The sequence below is a fragment of the Trachemys scripta genome, chromosome 7, assembly GCF_013100865.1.
Source record: "Trachemys scripta elegans isolate TJP31775 chromosome 7, CAS_Tse_1.0, whole genome shotgun sequence".
NCBI lineage: Eukaryota > Metazoa > Chordata > Testudines > Emydidae > Trachemys > Trachemys scripta.
This window is the reverse complement of record NC_048304.1, coordinates 21,931,919-21,948,718: the sequence shown is the minus strand read 5'-3', so window position 1 is coordinate 21,948,718 and position 16,800 is coordinate 21,931,919. Positions and strand designations below refer to the sequence as shown.

General features: G+C 52.3%; 1 protein-coding gene across 5 annotated transcripts in view; it reads left to right on the top strand.

Moving 5' to 3' along the window:
* Positions 1-16,800, top strand: part of PLXNA1 (plexin A1) — a 327,351-nt gene that overhangs the window by 233,479 nt on the left and 77,072 nt on the right. For all 5 annotated transcript variants that reach the window (XM_034777199.1, XM_034777200.1, XM_034777202.1 and 2 more), the window contains exons 11-12: positions 11,404-11,500; positions 11,873-12,063. In XM_034777199.1, the coding sequence (XP_034633090.1) occupies positions 11,404-11,500; positions 11,873-12,063 (288 nt within the window). The remainder of the gene's footprint in view (positions 1-11,403; positions 11,501-11,872; positions 12,064-16,800) is intronic.

Here is a 16,800-nt window from a genome sequence, read left to right as displayed (position 1 = left end):
GCAAACCCTAAGTAAGCCTCCCAACACTTGGGAGGTAGGCGGTATTGTCCCCGTGTATGGGTGGGTAAACTGAGGCACAGAGAGATTACGGGATTTGCCCAAGGCTGCAGAGCGAGCCATTAGCAGAACCAGAAATAGAGTCCTGACTCCAAACACTAGCAACACTTCCTCCTGTGTTGAACGGAGGGCTACTTACAGTGCCATAGTGCTGTAAGTACTGGGGGCTGGGTAGATGAGTGGGTGGGATCTCGCATGATTTCCATGGCTAATACTAAGCCAGATGTCAGAAGGCCTCAAGTGGATTTGAGCAAACATTTGGCTTGTGCTTTGATCAGACCTAATTCCGAGGGTCTCCAGATTATTGTTGATAATATTCTGGGCCCTGTTCATGCTGAAGTCAGGTTTCTCGATCGGGTGAATCTGAAGGAAGGAACTTGAATAAGATGCGGGGAGAGGAGAATGGTAAAAGAGAGAGAGGTGTTGTAAAATCAAAGCCCAAGCATTACTGCCAAGGCTCATGGTGTTTGTGACGGTATTTTACTGGGCCTGGAGTATATTTATAGGGGAACATAAATCATACATACATGCCCTGTGATGAGTGCTGCACACCTACAGTGTATGTATCTCTAATTAACCAGCCACGGAGAGTGAAATAGGATTGGATCCTACAACCCCAGAAATGTTGGAAAAAACGAGGCGCGCTCTCTGAGCAGCGCCTACATTTATCTTTCCTGCAGCAGTGTTTAAAGGGAAAAGGGAGTATCAGGAGAGTTTGATAGGATCCAATTAAATTCCAGCAGATAAAATAATGATGAATTGCAGTTGAGCCCCAGCGAGACACGACGTACATTACAGCCGTCCCCATAGTGCGGGGAAGAAGTTGAGGTCATCAACTACAGAAAAATAGGACACAGCTGCAACTGTACCGTTCCTACAGAAATGCAATCAAGGGGAGCACACACATGAGAGTGAGGAGAGAACGTGTGAGAGTCTGTGTGCGTGTGTGTATGAGAGGGAACTCTGAGTGTGTGTGCACTGAGCTTATGGAAGGTAGATATACCATGCCAATAAAATGTACAGTTCTGGGAGAAAAGCTGAGTGGCCCAGCTCCCTTCTTGCAAGTGCTGCTCTGAATAGGTCTTGCATCACATGTCTCTGAGGAGCCTGGACAGGCTCCTGCATTCTTGCTGGGGTGGGAGCGTGGTGGTTGGGGGCAAATGGAATTTGGAGGAGCAGCTCGGAGCAGATGGCTAAAGAGATTCTTATGCATAGATTTCCTGTGTCCTGATGTTGGATGCTGGGAAACTGAACTTTATGGGGTTCCTCTTCAAAGGCCCCATTTTGCCAACAAATCTTTCTCCCCAAAGAGGACAGGTTCCAGCTCCCCTTGGGGCCCATCAACCCCAGTCCAAGATCAGCCAGAGGGACAGAGATGGGGCACATTGAGGCTGGGAGTCGGGGGGAAGAGTGAGTGTAATGACTTTGTCACTATTGTCTGGGGCTGGATTCACACACTTGCGCTAGAGGTGAAAGGTCATATCCCTGTCCCAATACTGTGGACCGTACAGACCCACAGGTGCTTGTGACTGAGAGAAATGGGTTAGGATGGTACGAGATGCTATAGCTATCAGGATTGAGATGAAATTAACCAAAGGAAATTGTAGGCTGACAATCAGGAAGGTCAGTGAGATAGGATTAGGATGAGTCTTGAGAGAGATGGTGGGAGCTCTCGCTGGAGTGATTTCTAGCTGGACTGGATACACTGCAGGCAGCAATCAGGTACAAAGTGAAGAGGAGTGGGCAGGCTGGGGCATCAGTGAATCCAGCATTCCTAGCGAGGCTCCACTGGGGTTATCCCCGTGCTCTATCTTCCAGGGAGGCTGTTCTGTTCTGATACACCAAATGTGAGATCAAGGGATTGGGACCAGGGAACTCCTGATTGCTGCTGAGTCACTGTGTGACATTGGGCATGCCCCTTCCCCTCCTTTCTCATCTGTGAAATGGGGATAATGCTGACCTACCTCCCAGGTATCAAGTGCACTATACATGTGCTGAATACTATTATTCTGCCAGCCTGTCTGGAGCAGGGAGAGAGTTTGTGTACGTGTCTGTCTGATATGTATCTCCTTAGTCCTGTGTCCCGTGATGATGCATGTGCTGAAAGTGGCATGAGGCAAGAGAAGTGCTCATGGGGTGGGGAGGTGGGGGTATAGTTTGCTACTCAGGCTGCAGTTCCTATTTTTGTCCCCAGGCAGCAAATTTCCCTTCTTTATGGCTCCTCCTGCAATGTGCCCATGCTGCTTGTGTCCTCAAAGGACTGTCTGATTAAACGAGGGGTTCTTAAGCTTTTTCACGGCAAAGCATAGCTTCATAGGAAGACTGTCTGCTAGGCACGTCCCCACCATTGCCCAAATCGTGCCGTCCTTCCTATTCCCCGCCATCACAGAACAGCCGGTGGCAACCATAGCCATTGATTAACTGGGCACTTAATCCTAGCAGAGTGTTTAATGGGTGTTTAATTTCTTTTAATGCAGTTTAATAGCTAAAAACCAGGAGGAGCCTGCACCATGTGACCAGCTGGCTCTCTGTGGCTGTGGTTTGGGAATCTTTGGGTTAAGTGACATGTAATAACTCACTGAACAATCTGACCTGCCCTTCGGCATCAGTTATTCACTCAGCCCAGCAGAGGGAGCACAGGTTAAAGGGGAACTGGAGGCAGCATGGCATAGTGGTCTGGGCATGGGCCTGGGACCCAGGAACACCACAGTCCCAGGCTTGGCACTGACACTGATCTGGGCCAAGTCACTTCCCCTGTCTGCACTTCAGTCACTCATCTGAAAAAGGCAGATGATAAGAATGCGCTTACCTGCCTCCCGGGGTGGGGCTGGGGGAGTTAACCAGTTACTTTGTGTAGTCTTTTAAAGTGCAGAGTCTTACCGCTATGGACGTGTGAGTGTCCTTGTTATTTAATAACATCTTTACATTGAACTACAAACACTGTTTGGGATTCCAGAACATGCACAGAACCCATCTGTGTAGCCTTTGACAACCATTGGAAATCAGCCACCTCTTTCCTTAACTGTCAAGTCCCCAGGTCAGGAATCTGTTTCCCTTGTAACAGTCACGACCGGTAAATCGGAGTATGGAATGCAGCAGCTTCCTTGCTCTGCCGTAGGTGTTAGTGATGCCATCAACTGTTGTAGGAGAAAACAGCTCGGAGTCCTGATCTTCGACACTGCGGGATAAAAAGCCATTCAGGTTACCTTATGGGAGATGGCATCTGCCATCTGATTCAGATGTTGCATTAATTTAAAAAAAAAGAAGTTTCCATTCACCTTTAACAGCAGTGAACCTCCTATCTGATAGCTCCAAACCCAGGGCCTGATTCTCCCCTGCCTATTACCTCATGTCCTTTACATATGCAATACCTGATCAAAATGGGGGTGTTGGACATTCACTTTGCACAGGCCTAAGTGATGGTGAAAGGCAAGGGAGAACAAGGCCCTATTCTAGCTAGAGGATTTCTCTCGTGCCTGTCACTGTAGTATCGAAACATCTGTCACACCAGTATCTGTTCAGACCTGTTGGATTGTCCCTATAGCTCTGCTGACATTGGCACTGACCCTGGTGCACAAACACAGAAGTGATTTATACACAAAGGCAAAGAGCTGCAATCAGTTGCAGCTCCATCCCTGAGAACATGGTTGGGGGTTGTTGTTTTTTCGCGGGGAGGGGAACCCTAGGATCATGGATACCAGAGCCGTAACTGGCCTGCGAGCTCGCATCTAGCCCGTTGCCCTGATTAAATTGTTCAACCCCAAAGAGGGCAGACCCTGGAAGGAATGAGAAGAGATTTTCCAGCTCCTAAGATGGGTAAGGGTGTAAAAAGAAGAAGCTGGGTGTAAGCAGGAGGGAGGTTTTGGCTGTGCTTGTGTAACACTAGCCTGTGGTGTCAGACTCCTGGCCTGGGAGAAGATTCACTGGCTGCTTTCCCCACCACTTCTCCTACACACCCACTTTCCCTGGCTTCCCCTGCCAGGGGTTTCAGGATACGTGTTGGGCTCCCTTCCTATATGTAACATTCAAGGAGATGCTCGCAGCAGTTCTGGAAAGACCAAAAGGCTGGCTTGGCCTCCCTCCGGTTGAGTCATGGAGAGACGGGCAACTGCCAAGTTGGCCCAGGAGAAGCTGAGCCCAAAGGAAAGAGCACTTGTTTTCCCAGGGGGCTCCCTGGAGTGGCTGAAAGAGATGAGAACAGGGTTTAATAATTAATTCACAGCCCTCTGTCACCCTCCCTGCAACGGGAGCTGCTGGGCTCCCCAGCTAAGTGACCATTGAAACAACCAGCCGGGGCTGCCAGCTCTTATCTTCCCACTTGCAGGAATAGCTAAGGTCCATTTCCGAACAGAGCAGTGTGTTTCCCGTGCTGTGCACTGCTGGCTGCCCTGCTAGGGGTGGCCAGGCCTAATGCCATCAGTGGAACGTAGCAGGGGTGCTGTGGAATCAAGGAGAGGTGCCCTCACACCTGCTCTAGCACTTTGTTGTCAGAGTCTCTGGATTCTGGCCCGCTCAGCATTCGCTTGCTAAGTGAGCTTTGTGCTTCAGGAAGGGGCCTGAAGCCGTGTGCTCCGTGATCTCTGTGTTTGGGAGGCGGGACTATCTGGATGGAAGTGCAGGGAACTGGGAGTCAGTCTCTTGGTTTACATGGTCCCTGGCTTTGGGATTGGGAAGAAACACTCACTCCTGGACCCCAGATGAGGACCCTGGCAGTGGTGGCTTGTGGACCTCAGCAGGTGCTGTAGACTGCATTCCATGCAGTTTGCTGCATGTGTATTTAAGACAAAACCTTAACCCAGATGCTGTCTGCTCTGGGGGATGTTAATGATTCCACAGCCCTTTTCACTGAGCGCTAGACTAAAAGGTTGAGGTGTGTGCCAGGGGCCGCCCCTTTCCATTCCAGAAAGGGCTGCATTTCAGCGATGCTGGCAGGGCACTATGGGATACTTCAAGTTGTACTGCGTGTCATGAGCCCTCTTCCTGTCCACACACTGGGAGGGGAATCCAAGCCTCTGCCACTCTGGGTCCCTGGGGTGTTTCAAACTTCTGGAGCCTGAATGGAGTCCAGCCATTGCCCCAAACTTGGGGTCTCTCGACACCCTCTCAGGGCGCAGACTATCTATGTGGCAGCCCCCTCTGAACGTTGGAACCCTCTGTCCAGCCTCTCTGGGTGCAATGTTGACACTTCAGATTCCCCGTTTACTGTCCCAGAACTCCACCCCAAAGGTGTGAAGCGTCTGGTTTCCAGTTTCAGCTCCGGGGGCACACTGCAGTTGTGAAGCAGCCACTACAGATACACTTATTCAGTATAACTGCCTGACGCTCTTCTATCCTTAATCATGTAAAGTGCAGGAGAGTGCAGATCGTACAAAACAATGCACAGCTGAACCCGCAACGGCCCTCGCTTCCTATCTTACCTTTCCTTGTGAACTATTGGGGGACCATCTCGGAGCAGGCAGGCAGGATGTCCCATCCTCACGCAGCTCTTACATGGTGAATGGCCTCTCCCTTATGGACTGGAGAAAATGGCCCCCAAACAGACCAGCCTCTGCCTTTTTAAAACCTTTAGCCCCTCTGCATCAGGGCAGCTTCCCTACATGAGCAGAAATCCCTTCGGGTGACTTCATTGCCAAGGTGACCTCCCCACCTCCTAAACCAGGGACCAATCTTCTGTCTCTGTGAATAGATTTCAAAGGACTGGGTACTTAGCTAGCCTCTGTTCTTCGATTGCCACCAGCCTTTGGACCCTCACCCCAGCTTGGAGGCAAACAGATCAGGGACAAGGCAAAAGGCGGCTCATTCAGAATGGAGTTTGCCTGACATGGGCACACAGGACTCATAATCCTACAATTCATAGACTGTACAGGCAGATTCCCGATTCATCACACTGTGTGTTAGAAGTTAGAGATGGATTTGATATGAATGCTCCTGACCTTCCAAAGGACTCAAAAGCTGAACCTCAAGCCAACCGTTCCCGTCTACATGAAGGGCTGAACTGAAGCTCTGGCTCCAAACCTCCTGTAGGGCCGGGGGTGTTTGTAATTGGCATCTGAGTTGCATGGCTTTAGCTCATCTCAGTAGCGAAGGTCATACATGACTGAAGTGAACTTCAGAACCAGGGCAGAGCTGTCACCATTGGCCATGATCATTTGTGCATTTGGCAGAGCGAGGGCTGGCAGTGTGTGCAGCTCGGAGACCCTTCCTGCCATTTCTTCCCATTTCACCGTGCACTTTGCTTTGCTCAGACAGTGCTGCCCTTCCAGTGCACCCTTCCTTGCCCCGGCCATGTGCCGTCGCTCCAGGAGTCTCAGAGCTGAATGGGGAGGCCTGTTCTTCTAGAGGCAGATGCGCCGTCTGTTGGGTCTGTCCCCTCCCAGCCTTCCACATGTGCCTGTTGCTGTCTCCAGGGCTGGCGCGTGAAGGGTTAATCATCTCTCTTCTCCTTTCACCCCCACCCAGAAGGAACTCATTTCCAAAAGGAGCTGGGGCAGAGAGATGCAAATAAATGTTTCGGACAGCTGCAGGCTGGATGCCTTCCCGAGATGCCAGGGCCCCAAATGAGACATGTCAGAGTACAAATTGAAAATGCCAATTTCACTTAGGCTGCCATGCTTCTCGTCACAGCTAAATCCTGCTCCGTTGCCCCTCCCCCAACTCCCACTTCCCAAGGCTGCCGATTGACCGTCTCCACTCGTTAATGTAGCTTGTCCCTCTTAGGGGGTCCTTCAGGCTCTGCCCACCTGTTGAGGTGGAGGTAGGACAGAAGGGAGGATACACCTGCTAAGATCTGAATTCCTACCCCCTTCTGCTCTGTCATCCTGGGACCAGTGGGGAAGGCCTGCGGAGCTCAGAGGTGAAAGGCCTTCATTGGCTATGATGTGCCAAGGAGGGTTGGATGGGAGCCCGCCAAGGAACACCTCATGTCGTGCTGGTGCTGGCTCAGCTGAGCGTGAGTCTGTGCTGGAGCCGTGAGTCACTAGGGTGTTGATGGTGGCAGTGCTATTCCACTGAAACTTTCAGCTGAGCTGGAAAATAGAGCTCTTGGTGGTTATGATAATGAATAGCCCAGTGGTGGTTTCAATTGGATGTGTCATTCTTCTTCACTTCCTGTCATAAACTGCCTTGCACCACTGAGCAAGCAGCAGCTGCATTCCACCCTGGAGGTGGCTGCATTTCACTAGTGGGGGGAGGAGGGGTGCGCGCCATGCATGGATTGTAACCTGTGGTGCGGCCCGGGTGTGGGATACCCAAGGCTGGTGGGGCAGGTTGTATAATGAGATCAGAATGGCCCCAAGTACTGCTTCATGTGTCGCCTCCTGCTGCTTCCTTGGCTTTGGAGCAGAGTTGTTTTGCTCCATCTCCTGGGCCATCCTTCTGCCTCTTGCTCAGCAACGCACTGCTGCCTGTGGGCACCTCCCCTTCCAGCTTTTGGGAGCCTGGGGATGAGGCGAATGGCCCCAGTAAAGCAGAGCCCTGTAGAGGGGCTGGCGCGTCTCCTGCCCTGAGCTGCCATGTGGGAAGGAGAGAAGGGGTGGGCCTGCAGGGCTTTCTGGCTTTGTGGGGCAGTTGGTTTCCGCTGAGGTGCTCCCTCTTGGCCAATCCCCAGAGGAGCAGTGGGGGAGCTTCTCAGCCCGCCAGCTGGGTTAAAGGTGAGATATCCCAATAACCACAGTGCACAGATTCAGAGGAGGGGAAGGCCCCCATCTCTTCTGGGTGCACCAGTAATGGGGCAGGGGCCAGGGTGTAATCTGGTCTCTGGCCCAGGCAGAGAGAAGTCATGGGGAGTAGCCATTCCTCCTGCCTACCCCCATGAATGTAGGGCACAGAGCCCAGATGTCCCTCTGATTTTACACTGATCAGGGATCAAACACTGGCACTGAGATCACCCCGTGCTACCGTCATTGAACTACCAGGCATGCCTTTCCCTGTGCAGGCCTCTAGCGGAGGCCAGCACAGCCCAGGTAACAGTTACTGGTCTGCCCACATGTGCTCTTGGTCCCATCCAGAAAGGCCAAGGAATTTGCCCCCTTGCTAGCTAGTGGGGGGCTGCTGCAGTAGCGCCAAGAGGCAGCTTATCCAGGCTGTGCACTGACACAGAGTAGGGCAGTCTGATGTGAGCACGAAAAATGTCCCCTTGCCCTATTTCTCTCCATATGTTCCGTTCCGAGTCCTAACCCCCTTGACTTTGCTCGGGTGTGTAGACAGGCTACTAGTATCTTATTCCCTTAGCACCTTCCCTCCCCAAAAGTTCCCAAAGTGCACCTGTACAGACGGGGCGTACGTGCAGCACCGCTGAAATGCAGCCACCTCTGGGAGGAAGGGCAATGGCCAACCGGTGCACAGCAACATTGCACTGGGGAACTAATGGCTACGGACTGCAGGGTGAAATCCATCTCTGATAGGAGGTGCTCTAGGGTCTTTAGTGTCCATGGAAGGGCGGGCGGGATGCAGGATTTCCAGGTCTCCTGGAAGTTCCCCTGCCCAGTAAGCAGCACAGGAACCAGTCCGTTTACCACTGACGAGTCCGACCTTGCCCGGTGTGCATGTGTAGTTTAAGCTACAAGCTAACACATCTGTCAAAAGGCAGGTAGTGCCCAAATCAGGCCCTCCGTCTTATCTGTGCACCCAGCTATTGTGTGACCCCATGGCACCTGGCCCTGAAGGCTAGCATGAGTCCCAGTAACTCCTCGACTCTGGCAGAGTCTCCAGTATACCCAGCCCTAAGGGGGGATGACTCCTGTCTGCCCGGAGCCAGGTTTGGTTTGTCACCGCTGGACTCATGCCGTTGCCACCCAAGCTGTGCAGTTCAGCCCACTGCTGCTGCTTCACACAGAGGGGGCAGGATCCTAGTGGCTGGAGCACAGGATTGGTACTCAGGACTCCTGGGTTTTATTCCCAGCTCTGCCACCGACTCACTGTATGAACTCAGGTGACTCACCTCCTCCTACCTCGCTCTTGCTCTCTGCCTCAGTTTCCCCATTTGTAGCGAGCTTGGTGATTTTTCCATGAAAAGTTCCATATCTAATACAACGTGGTGATTAATTTAGCTCAGGCAAGGGGATGCAGAGGTGTTACTGGCTCCCTGGCAGGAGAAAGCCCCTCCCCCTGGTACTGGTATCTGTTCGGTCCCATCTGAGGGCTGCAAGGGGGAATGAATCACTTCAGTTTCCTCTGAGCCAAGCACAGAACTGGTGTTGAAGGAAGGGCTGGACCAGGGGGAAATGCTGCCACTTACCCTGCTACCGCCGTTATCACGCCCAGTCTGTGAAGCTGGGCAGCAGAGTAACTGGCAGGGGTTGGGGGTGGGGTCTGAGCCAAAGAGCGCCAACGCGGCCGTGTATGTGGCTCCCAACAAACTCCAGCAACCCATGAATCATTCATTTAATCTCTCCTGACACGCCTGTCATTTTCTCCAGAGAGGAGCGGAGAATCTCTCGCCAGAGGAGGTCGTTAGCTGTCAGGGAAGGTTCCGACTGCCTTCCTGTCTCCCTATCGATTAATCCTCCGCCTGTGTGCAGGGGCTGTGTAGGGACTGCTGATGGGGCTGCCAGGAGTTTGGCTCAGGTTAGAAGCAAGGTAGACAGTGCTAGTGGGGAGGAGGCCCAGGGGCAGGGTGAGCAGTTTGCTGGAGCTCTAATCTCTATTTTCTGTGTCTTTGAACTGCCCCTGCTTACCTCCCCAGAGCTTGAGCCTGGCTTGAGTTCCTTGGGCTTTGCAATCCAGGCATGGGGAGTGTGGGGGGTGGAGTTGTGCTCCACTGAAGGTAGAATCCAGCATCACTTGTGCTCTGCAGAGGGCAGAAAGACAGCTCCAATCTCTGCCAAGGTGTGGACAGCACAATCGTTCCATTTAAACAGGCCGCCAGGAGAAAACGCTCCTTACTCTGGCCACAGACTGAGCCTGTGTATCATGAGGACTGAGGGATAATTAATCGAAGCAGTCCCCCCGCATGTTGTTCCCAGAATGGCCCCGTTTCTGGGCTGCAGGTGCCGGTGCTGCTCTGGTGAAGACAATCTTACAGATTTGTTTTGTGAGCTGCTGCAGATAGCAGGGTCCATCCCGACTCTTCCCAGAGAGAGACACGTCGTCTCTCTGTGCTCCCGGGTTTGCCTTGCCCTAGTCCCTAATGCATGCTTGCCCGCATCACAGACGTGGTTTTGAATCCGGATTGCGGTGGGTTGTTAGAGCAGCGAGATGCCCAGGCCTGCAATAGCAGGGAGTGGGGACTGCAGGTTAGGAGCGAAGGGTGTCAGCAGAGGTGGGAGGATTATGAGATCCGAATGGCAGTGGGTGCTGAGAGGCAGCCTGGTGAAACATTGGCAGAGCAGTGTGGGGGTTGGGACTGGAATAGCAGCGGGTGTCTTTGCTTAGGACTGAGGTACGTTGGCAGAGCCACAGGGAACGGGAAGTTGCCCAGTCAGTGCTAGGAGTCTCTGACTGTGATGAGAACGTATCAGATTCCTCCAGATCTGTGAGGCTGTGCATTAGCCTCCGCTCCCCCCATCGCTGTGCGTCAGTGCTGCACCTGTGAGATGGGGCTAGTAGTCCTGGCCTTCAGCTCCTTCCACAGCAGCAAGGAGAGGCGTATGGTAGTGTCCAAAGCCCCCTGAGGGAGAAGAAGCTGCGGTAGGCACAGTGCCATTGAAAGCAGCTCCCCTCCCCCATCTCTGGGGCGAGGATGGGGCATGCCAGGGTAATGGTTGCGCTGCTCCTCAGCGGGGAGGTGCTAGAGAAGGGCAGTGTTAGTAGGGAATGGGTCTCACCGCGTGCCCACATCAAGCAAACCCAGTACAGCATGGCCCCGCCGGAATCGGCTCTGGCTGCAAGGTGCCTATGAGCTCAGTGTCCCCAGGCGGCTCTCATGCTCCCCCACCTCCTGTCCATTCCTGCCCCCGTGTCCCCTTAGCATGTAGCAAGCCCCCAAGCATCGCCCCAGCCCGTCTTCTAGCTGCTGGGGGTGCAGGTGTGCTGGGGTTTTTCTGTTTATTGCTCCCCGGCAGGGACAGTTTCCGGCTGGCTATGGGATCTCTTTGGTTAATGGGGCTTGTTGCTGGTTTGAAACCCATGGTTTGCATGACATTTCTTTCTTTGCTAGTTGAGGCCTGTGGGCGGGAGCACTCTCTGCCTGTCCGTCAGCCACCAGTGGCACAAAGGCACCTGTGGTGCCAGACCCATCCCTGCTGGCCGGGATCGTCTGAGCCAAGTCTCTTTCCTTCTCCGTGCTTCCACTAGGGAATAGTGCATTAGCGGGGAGATTCCTGGGCCTCTCTTCATCCATCAGGGCACGTCTGGCTTCCCTCCCCCCACTGACGAAGGGGCTCTGCTTTCTTGTGTCTCCCCTTGCAGTATTTCTACGAAGGGAATGACATCAGCGACCTGCCCGTGAATCTGTCCGTGGTGTGGAATGGAAACTTTGTCATCGACAACCCCCAGAACATCCAGGGTAAGCAGGGGACATGATCTGTCTGCACAGCCCGCTCGCAAGCCTCCCAGCCATCAGCCTCTAGCTGGGGCTTGATTAGAGCCGGGCCCTAGAGGGGAAGCCCTTCATACCCATTCCCAGCCCCCTGAGCCAGCCAGTCCCTTAAGCAAGATGCGCTTGTTCCAGAAACATGTCCTCTGCGGAGCACCGCACTCCAGGCCATCTGGTCAGCGCAGATCCCAAGGTGTTAGCGGTTCCCAAACATTTGGCTGGCCCGTGCGAAATAAGCCAGTGGGTCTCTGCCCGGGTCCTTGTGGGCAGGTGGGCAGGTGCCCTCGTCATAAAAAACACCAATGTGTGGATGACCTGACACCCCTCTGCCTTCCCTTGCAGCTCACCTGTACAAGTGCTCGGCCCTGCGTGAAAGCTGTGGCCTCTGCCTCAAGGCAGATCCGCGCTTCGAGTGTGGCTGGTGCGTGACGGAGAAGAGGTGCACCCTGCGGCAGCACTGCCCGACCTACGAGAGCAGCTGGATGCACGCCAGCAATGGCAACAGCCGCTGTACAGACCCCAAGATCATCAAGGTATGTCTGGGTTGGGTGTGCGCGCACACATGCTGAATGCAGTGCTGGAGAATACACTGCAGGGGGCAGTTCAGCACTGGCCATGGCTGTGGTGGACTAGCGTATTGAGTGCCATAGGTGTGCACGTGCCTGTACGGATAATTAAGAAGCCCAGCTTCCTCCCCTGAAGAGTTTAGAGTCTAAAGGAGATGGGTAGCGTACAGGAGCATGGCTGAGCAGGGAGTGGGAGATACGGAGCTAGCAGCTCTCGGGCAGGAAAGATCTTCCAGGGAGCAGTTGTTCAGACAGCGTTTCTCAGCGTTTGGAGAGGGAGGCTGTGAGGCACAGGGCAGATGTACTGGTGCAAGGGGTGGCTCGAGAAATGGGGTGGAGGCAAAGGGAATGTCAAGGAGACCAGAGCTGGCAGAGTGCAGGGCTAGGGACATGGGGAGGGTGGCACAGAGGCAGAGTCCCCCTCTCTCCTAGTTAGTTATATACACTGTCATCTCTATTGTCTCTCTCTCCTACTTGGCCCCAGTGAGCACGTTCCCTTGGCTCCCTGCCTGCTCTGGTGATGCGTGCCCTTGGCCATGCGGTATTCCCAGCAACACTAGTTGCTCTCCTCACTGGGATCTCCCCGGCCCTCTCACGTCACTCTACCCTCATTTGTTCTGACACATTAAGCCTGAATTCCCTGTCTCACCTGTTGTTGCTGATCCCTTGACACCCATGGGGCGCATGCCTTCCCATGCGATGGGGGTGGGGATGTCACATCTTTCTGTACAGAGGGGGAAGTGCAGTTTAGTGGATTAGTGCAAGAGGCTGGGAGCCAGGACTCCGGGCTTCTGTTCCTGGCTCCGGCACTGACTTGTGTGTGATCTTGGGCAAAGTCACACCCTGGCTCTGTGCCTCAGTTCCCCTGCTCTGTAAAATGGTGATAGTGCTTTGAGATCCTCAGATGGCAGGCTCTTAGGCCTGGGCTGCACCTGAAATGGAGGTTGACATAGCTGTGTGGCTCCAGGGTGTGAAAAAGCCGCTGAGTGATGCTGTCCTTACCCTCGAGGCAGAGAAACCTGGGTCAGTGGATGAATGCTCCTGTTGATGTAGCTACTGTAGCTTGGGGAGGTGGTGTTCATACAGCGACGGAAAACCCCCTTCCGTCGGTGCAGGCGGTACTACATTCCAGTGTGTTGCTGGCATGTAGCTATGCCACTATGGTCTCTGTAGTATAAACGTGGCCTTGGTATCATGGGTTGTTTGTTTATTATTCCCTCTCCCCGGTTTTGCAGTAATAGCCTCTCTCTCGGTGCTTTCACACCCAGAGGCTCCGACCTTCCTCACATATTCCTAGGTTTCCTTGGATCCTGGTGTGGAATCTCAGGCAAGCCGTGGGTCTGGGTTCTTTCCCCCCTCTTCCCTGCCCCCTGGGCAGTGGTAGTTCATCATCTCTGGTCTGTGACAGCTTTTATGACCTTCAGTTAATAAGATTGTGTATATTAATGTTAACATGTCTGTTGGGCCAGGCTCCAAGTGCATTAGGAGGGATTGGTGGGTAATTCTATTTGATGTGTTCTATTTACCCACGGATTCCGGGCCAGGCAGGCCTTGACGGTGTTAATTACCGGAGTCTCAGCACAGTATCTAATCTATTTGGGTTTCAGTGTCCTATCAGATGAAGGCTGGAAATGAGAGTCGTGCCTCTCCTGTTCCCCAAAGTCACTCAGCTCGGGCTGGTTATTGGCACTGAGGTGACTATTGCACTGGCCCTGCTGAGAAGTGTAATTCCATTGCAGGCACATGCCTGCCATTCACAGCAGTGGATGGGAACCCTGCCCCGACAATGTCTGTTTGTCACCCATCCACTGGGATTTTGTTTCAAATTAATGATAAAAAATACTAGTGATTAAGAGCATTGAGCCATCCTGTAGCAGAGATGGGCTGAGCTGCAGATGTTCTGTTCTGGGAGCTGGATTGGCCCATCACCTTCCACCCAGGGACTGCAGCTGCAAGCACTTTATGGACGGGGGTAAGGACCGTTATCCCTCTTTTACAGAGGAGGAAACTGAGGCACAGGACAGGGAAGTGACAAGGTCCTGCAGCGAGTTAGCTATGGATTTGGCAGGAAGGCTTCTGATGCCATCCTCACTTCTAAGCACAAGACACACTATTCCATACTGTGTGCATGACCCACGAAAGGGTCCATCCGACTCCCGTGTTCTAGGTATAGGAGTGTTTTCTTATCACCCCTTGTTGCCAAGGTTTAAATCACATAGGAATTGCCATGCTGGCTCTGAGCTGGGGGCCATCTGGTCCAGTGTCCTGTCTCCAGCCCTGCCCAGCACCAGATGCTTCAGAGGAAGGTGCAAGAAACTTCTTAGCCTCCAGAAAAGAGAGATTGGCTTAAACCCTGAAGCATAAGGTTTAATGGCTCTTCCAAAATGTCTGCTAGCATTAAAGCAGTCATAAGAACATAAGAATGGCCATCCTGGGTCAGACCAAAGGCCCATCTAGCCCAGTATCCTGTCTTCTGACAGTGGCCAATGCCAGGTGCCCCAAAGGGAATGAACAGAACAGGTAATCATCAGGCGATCCATTTCCTGTCACCCATTCCAGCTTCTGGCAAACAGAGGCTAGGGACACCATCCCTGCCCATCCTGGCTATCTATCCTCCATGAATTTATCTAGTTCTGTCTTGAACCCTGTTATAGTCTTGGCCTTCACAACATCCTCTGGCAGAGTTCCACAGGTTGACTGTGCGTTGTGTGAAGAAATATACTTCCTTTTGTTTGTTCTAAACCTGCTGCCTATTAATTTCATTTTGTTGTGTTCTTGTGTTATGAGAAGGAGTAAATAACACTTCCTTATTTACTTTCTCCACACCAGTCATGATTTTATAGACCTCAATCATATCCCCCCTTAGTTGTCTCTTTTCCAAGCTGAAAAGTCCCAATCTTATTAATCTCTCCTCATATAGAAGCGGACAGTAATCTCCCCAGTGAGACCTCGTGCAGTGTCATGTTTGTAGGAACCAGTAGCCCTTCCAGTAAATAACCGCTTTGTTCTTCAAGGACCCGCAATGGGAGAGACCTAGACCCCCACAGAGAAATCCCACAATCTCCTGGACAAGTTTAGTCCCTTCCTCACAGTTGTTCTCTCCCAGTGACAGAAGGGGACTCAGAGAAGATTTAGTCAAGTAGTTTCTGCCCAAATCATCAGGGCTTTTAAAGAAAGAATTTTTATACAATGTAATATCAATAGAAAGATTTGTATGATTAATGAACATCAATGAAAGTTTGCTTAGGGGGACGGGGAGAGCAGGGGCTGCTCTCTGCGGCATTGGATACCCCAGCCTTACAGCCTTGGGCTAGTACCTAAGATTCTGACATTGGAACTGGCTAAAAACAGAGTGATACTGGTTAGACAGAGGGGACCAAATTCATCAAGTGCCAAAGCAAAGTTGAAGTCATCAGGGCTGGGTTTGGCCTACAAAAGGTAACAGGCCCACCTAGCTTCACTGCCTCAGACTGGGCAGGATGTGCAGGAAGGAAAAACAAACAATGTAAAGACTATGAAGTCTATGAGGAGTTTAAGATCTACTCAGCTTTAATGATCTTGGGGGCGGGGCACGGAGTGATAGGAGAAGGAGCATTTCTGGGCATTGGGTGTTGAAACATGCCTTGCTCCCTGTTGCCTACCTTCCTCATCAGCTAAAACACACACACTGTGTAAATCCTGACCTGGAAATGCACCTCATCATCCGTCCATCAGGAGTTCTCTTCCCACCAGCTCAGGCTAATGTGCTGAGAGCTCTCCAGTCGAGCCCTTCTTCTTGGGTGTGGTAGCCAGGGAGAATTCCAGCATAGCCGTCTAGGGAGGGGCTCTTCAAGGCCTGGCAGCTCTATTATAAGGTGACCTGGTAACTGAATAATACAAGGCCAGTCTGGTGCTGAGACGCCCAAGCATGAGAACTCAGAAGTCACAGGACTGGGAGTCACGTTGGCTTTGCCGGCGAGCCACTTGGCCATCATTTTCAAAAATGGCCCCTGTGTTTGGGTGCCCAGCTTGAGACAACTAGGGCCTGATTTTCAGGAAGCGTTGTGCTCCTGTCACTCCGGTTGAAGTCAGTGGGAGCAGCAGGTGCACACGCCTGCAAATGAAGCCCAAGTTGTCCTATGATGGGGCCCCAATAACTGAGGCATCCAGAATTAGCAGACACGTCTGAAAATGTTCTGAGACCTCGGTGTGCCTCAGTTTCCCCATGTGTAAAATGCCGCTAATGATAGTGACCAGCTTCCTAAGAGGGTTAGGAAGCTTTGTTACTGTCTTTAAAGGGTAGTGAGCCCCTTGGATTAGTAGGTGCTGGAAGGGCCAACGTGTTGATTATGTACTAGTAGCTAAAAGTCCTGCTGACACATGGGCGTAATTCATAAAGTCATGTGTGTAAAAAAGTCCAAAGTGGCTGAGAACTTAAAAACTGGATGGTAGCAGACCATGCATCCCAGGGATGATTGAACAGAAAGAGCTCTCAACCATGATTGTAGCTGTATCCATCGCTTCACACTGACTCAATAGAGATTTTAGGTTTCAGAGTGAGACACACGGCGAGTTCCTGGAATTGTATTATGTAGATTGCTATTTGCCTGGGAGTCACTTTAGGACTGAAATAACCCCGGTTCTGCTCTCCTCATGGTATGTCTGCCATCCAGGAGACCAGCTGTCACCTTATTTTGAGCTATCTGAAGCCAGTTCTGCATATAA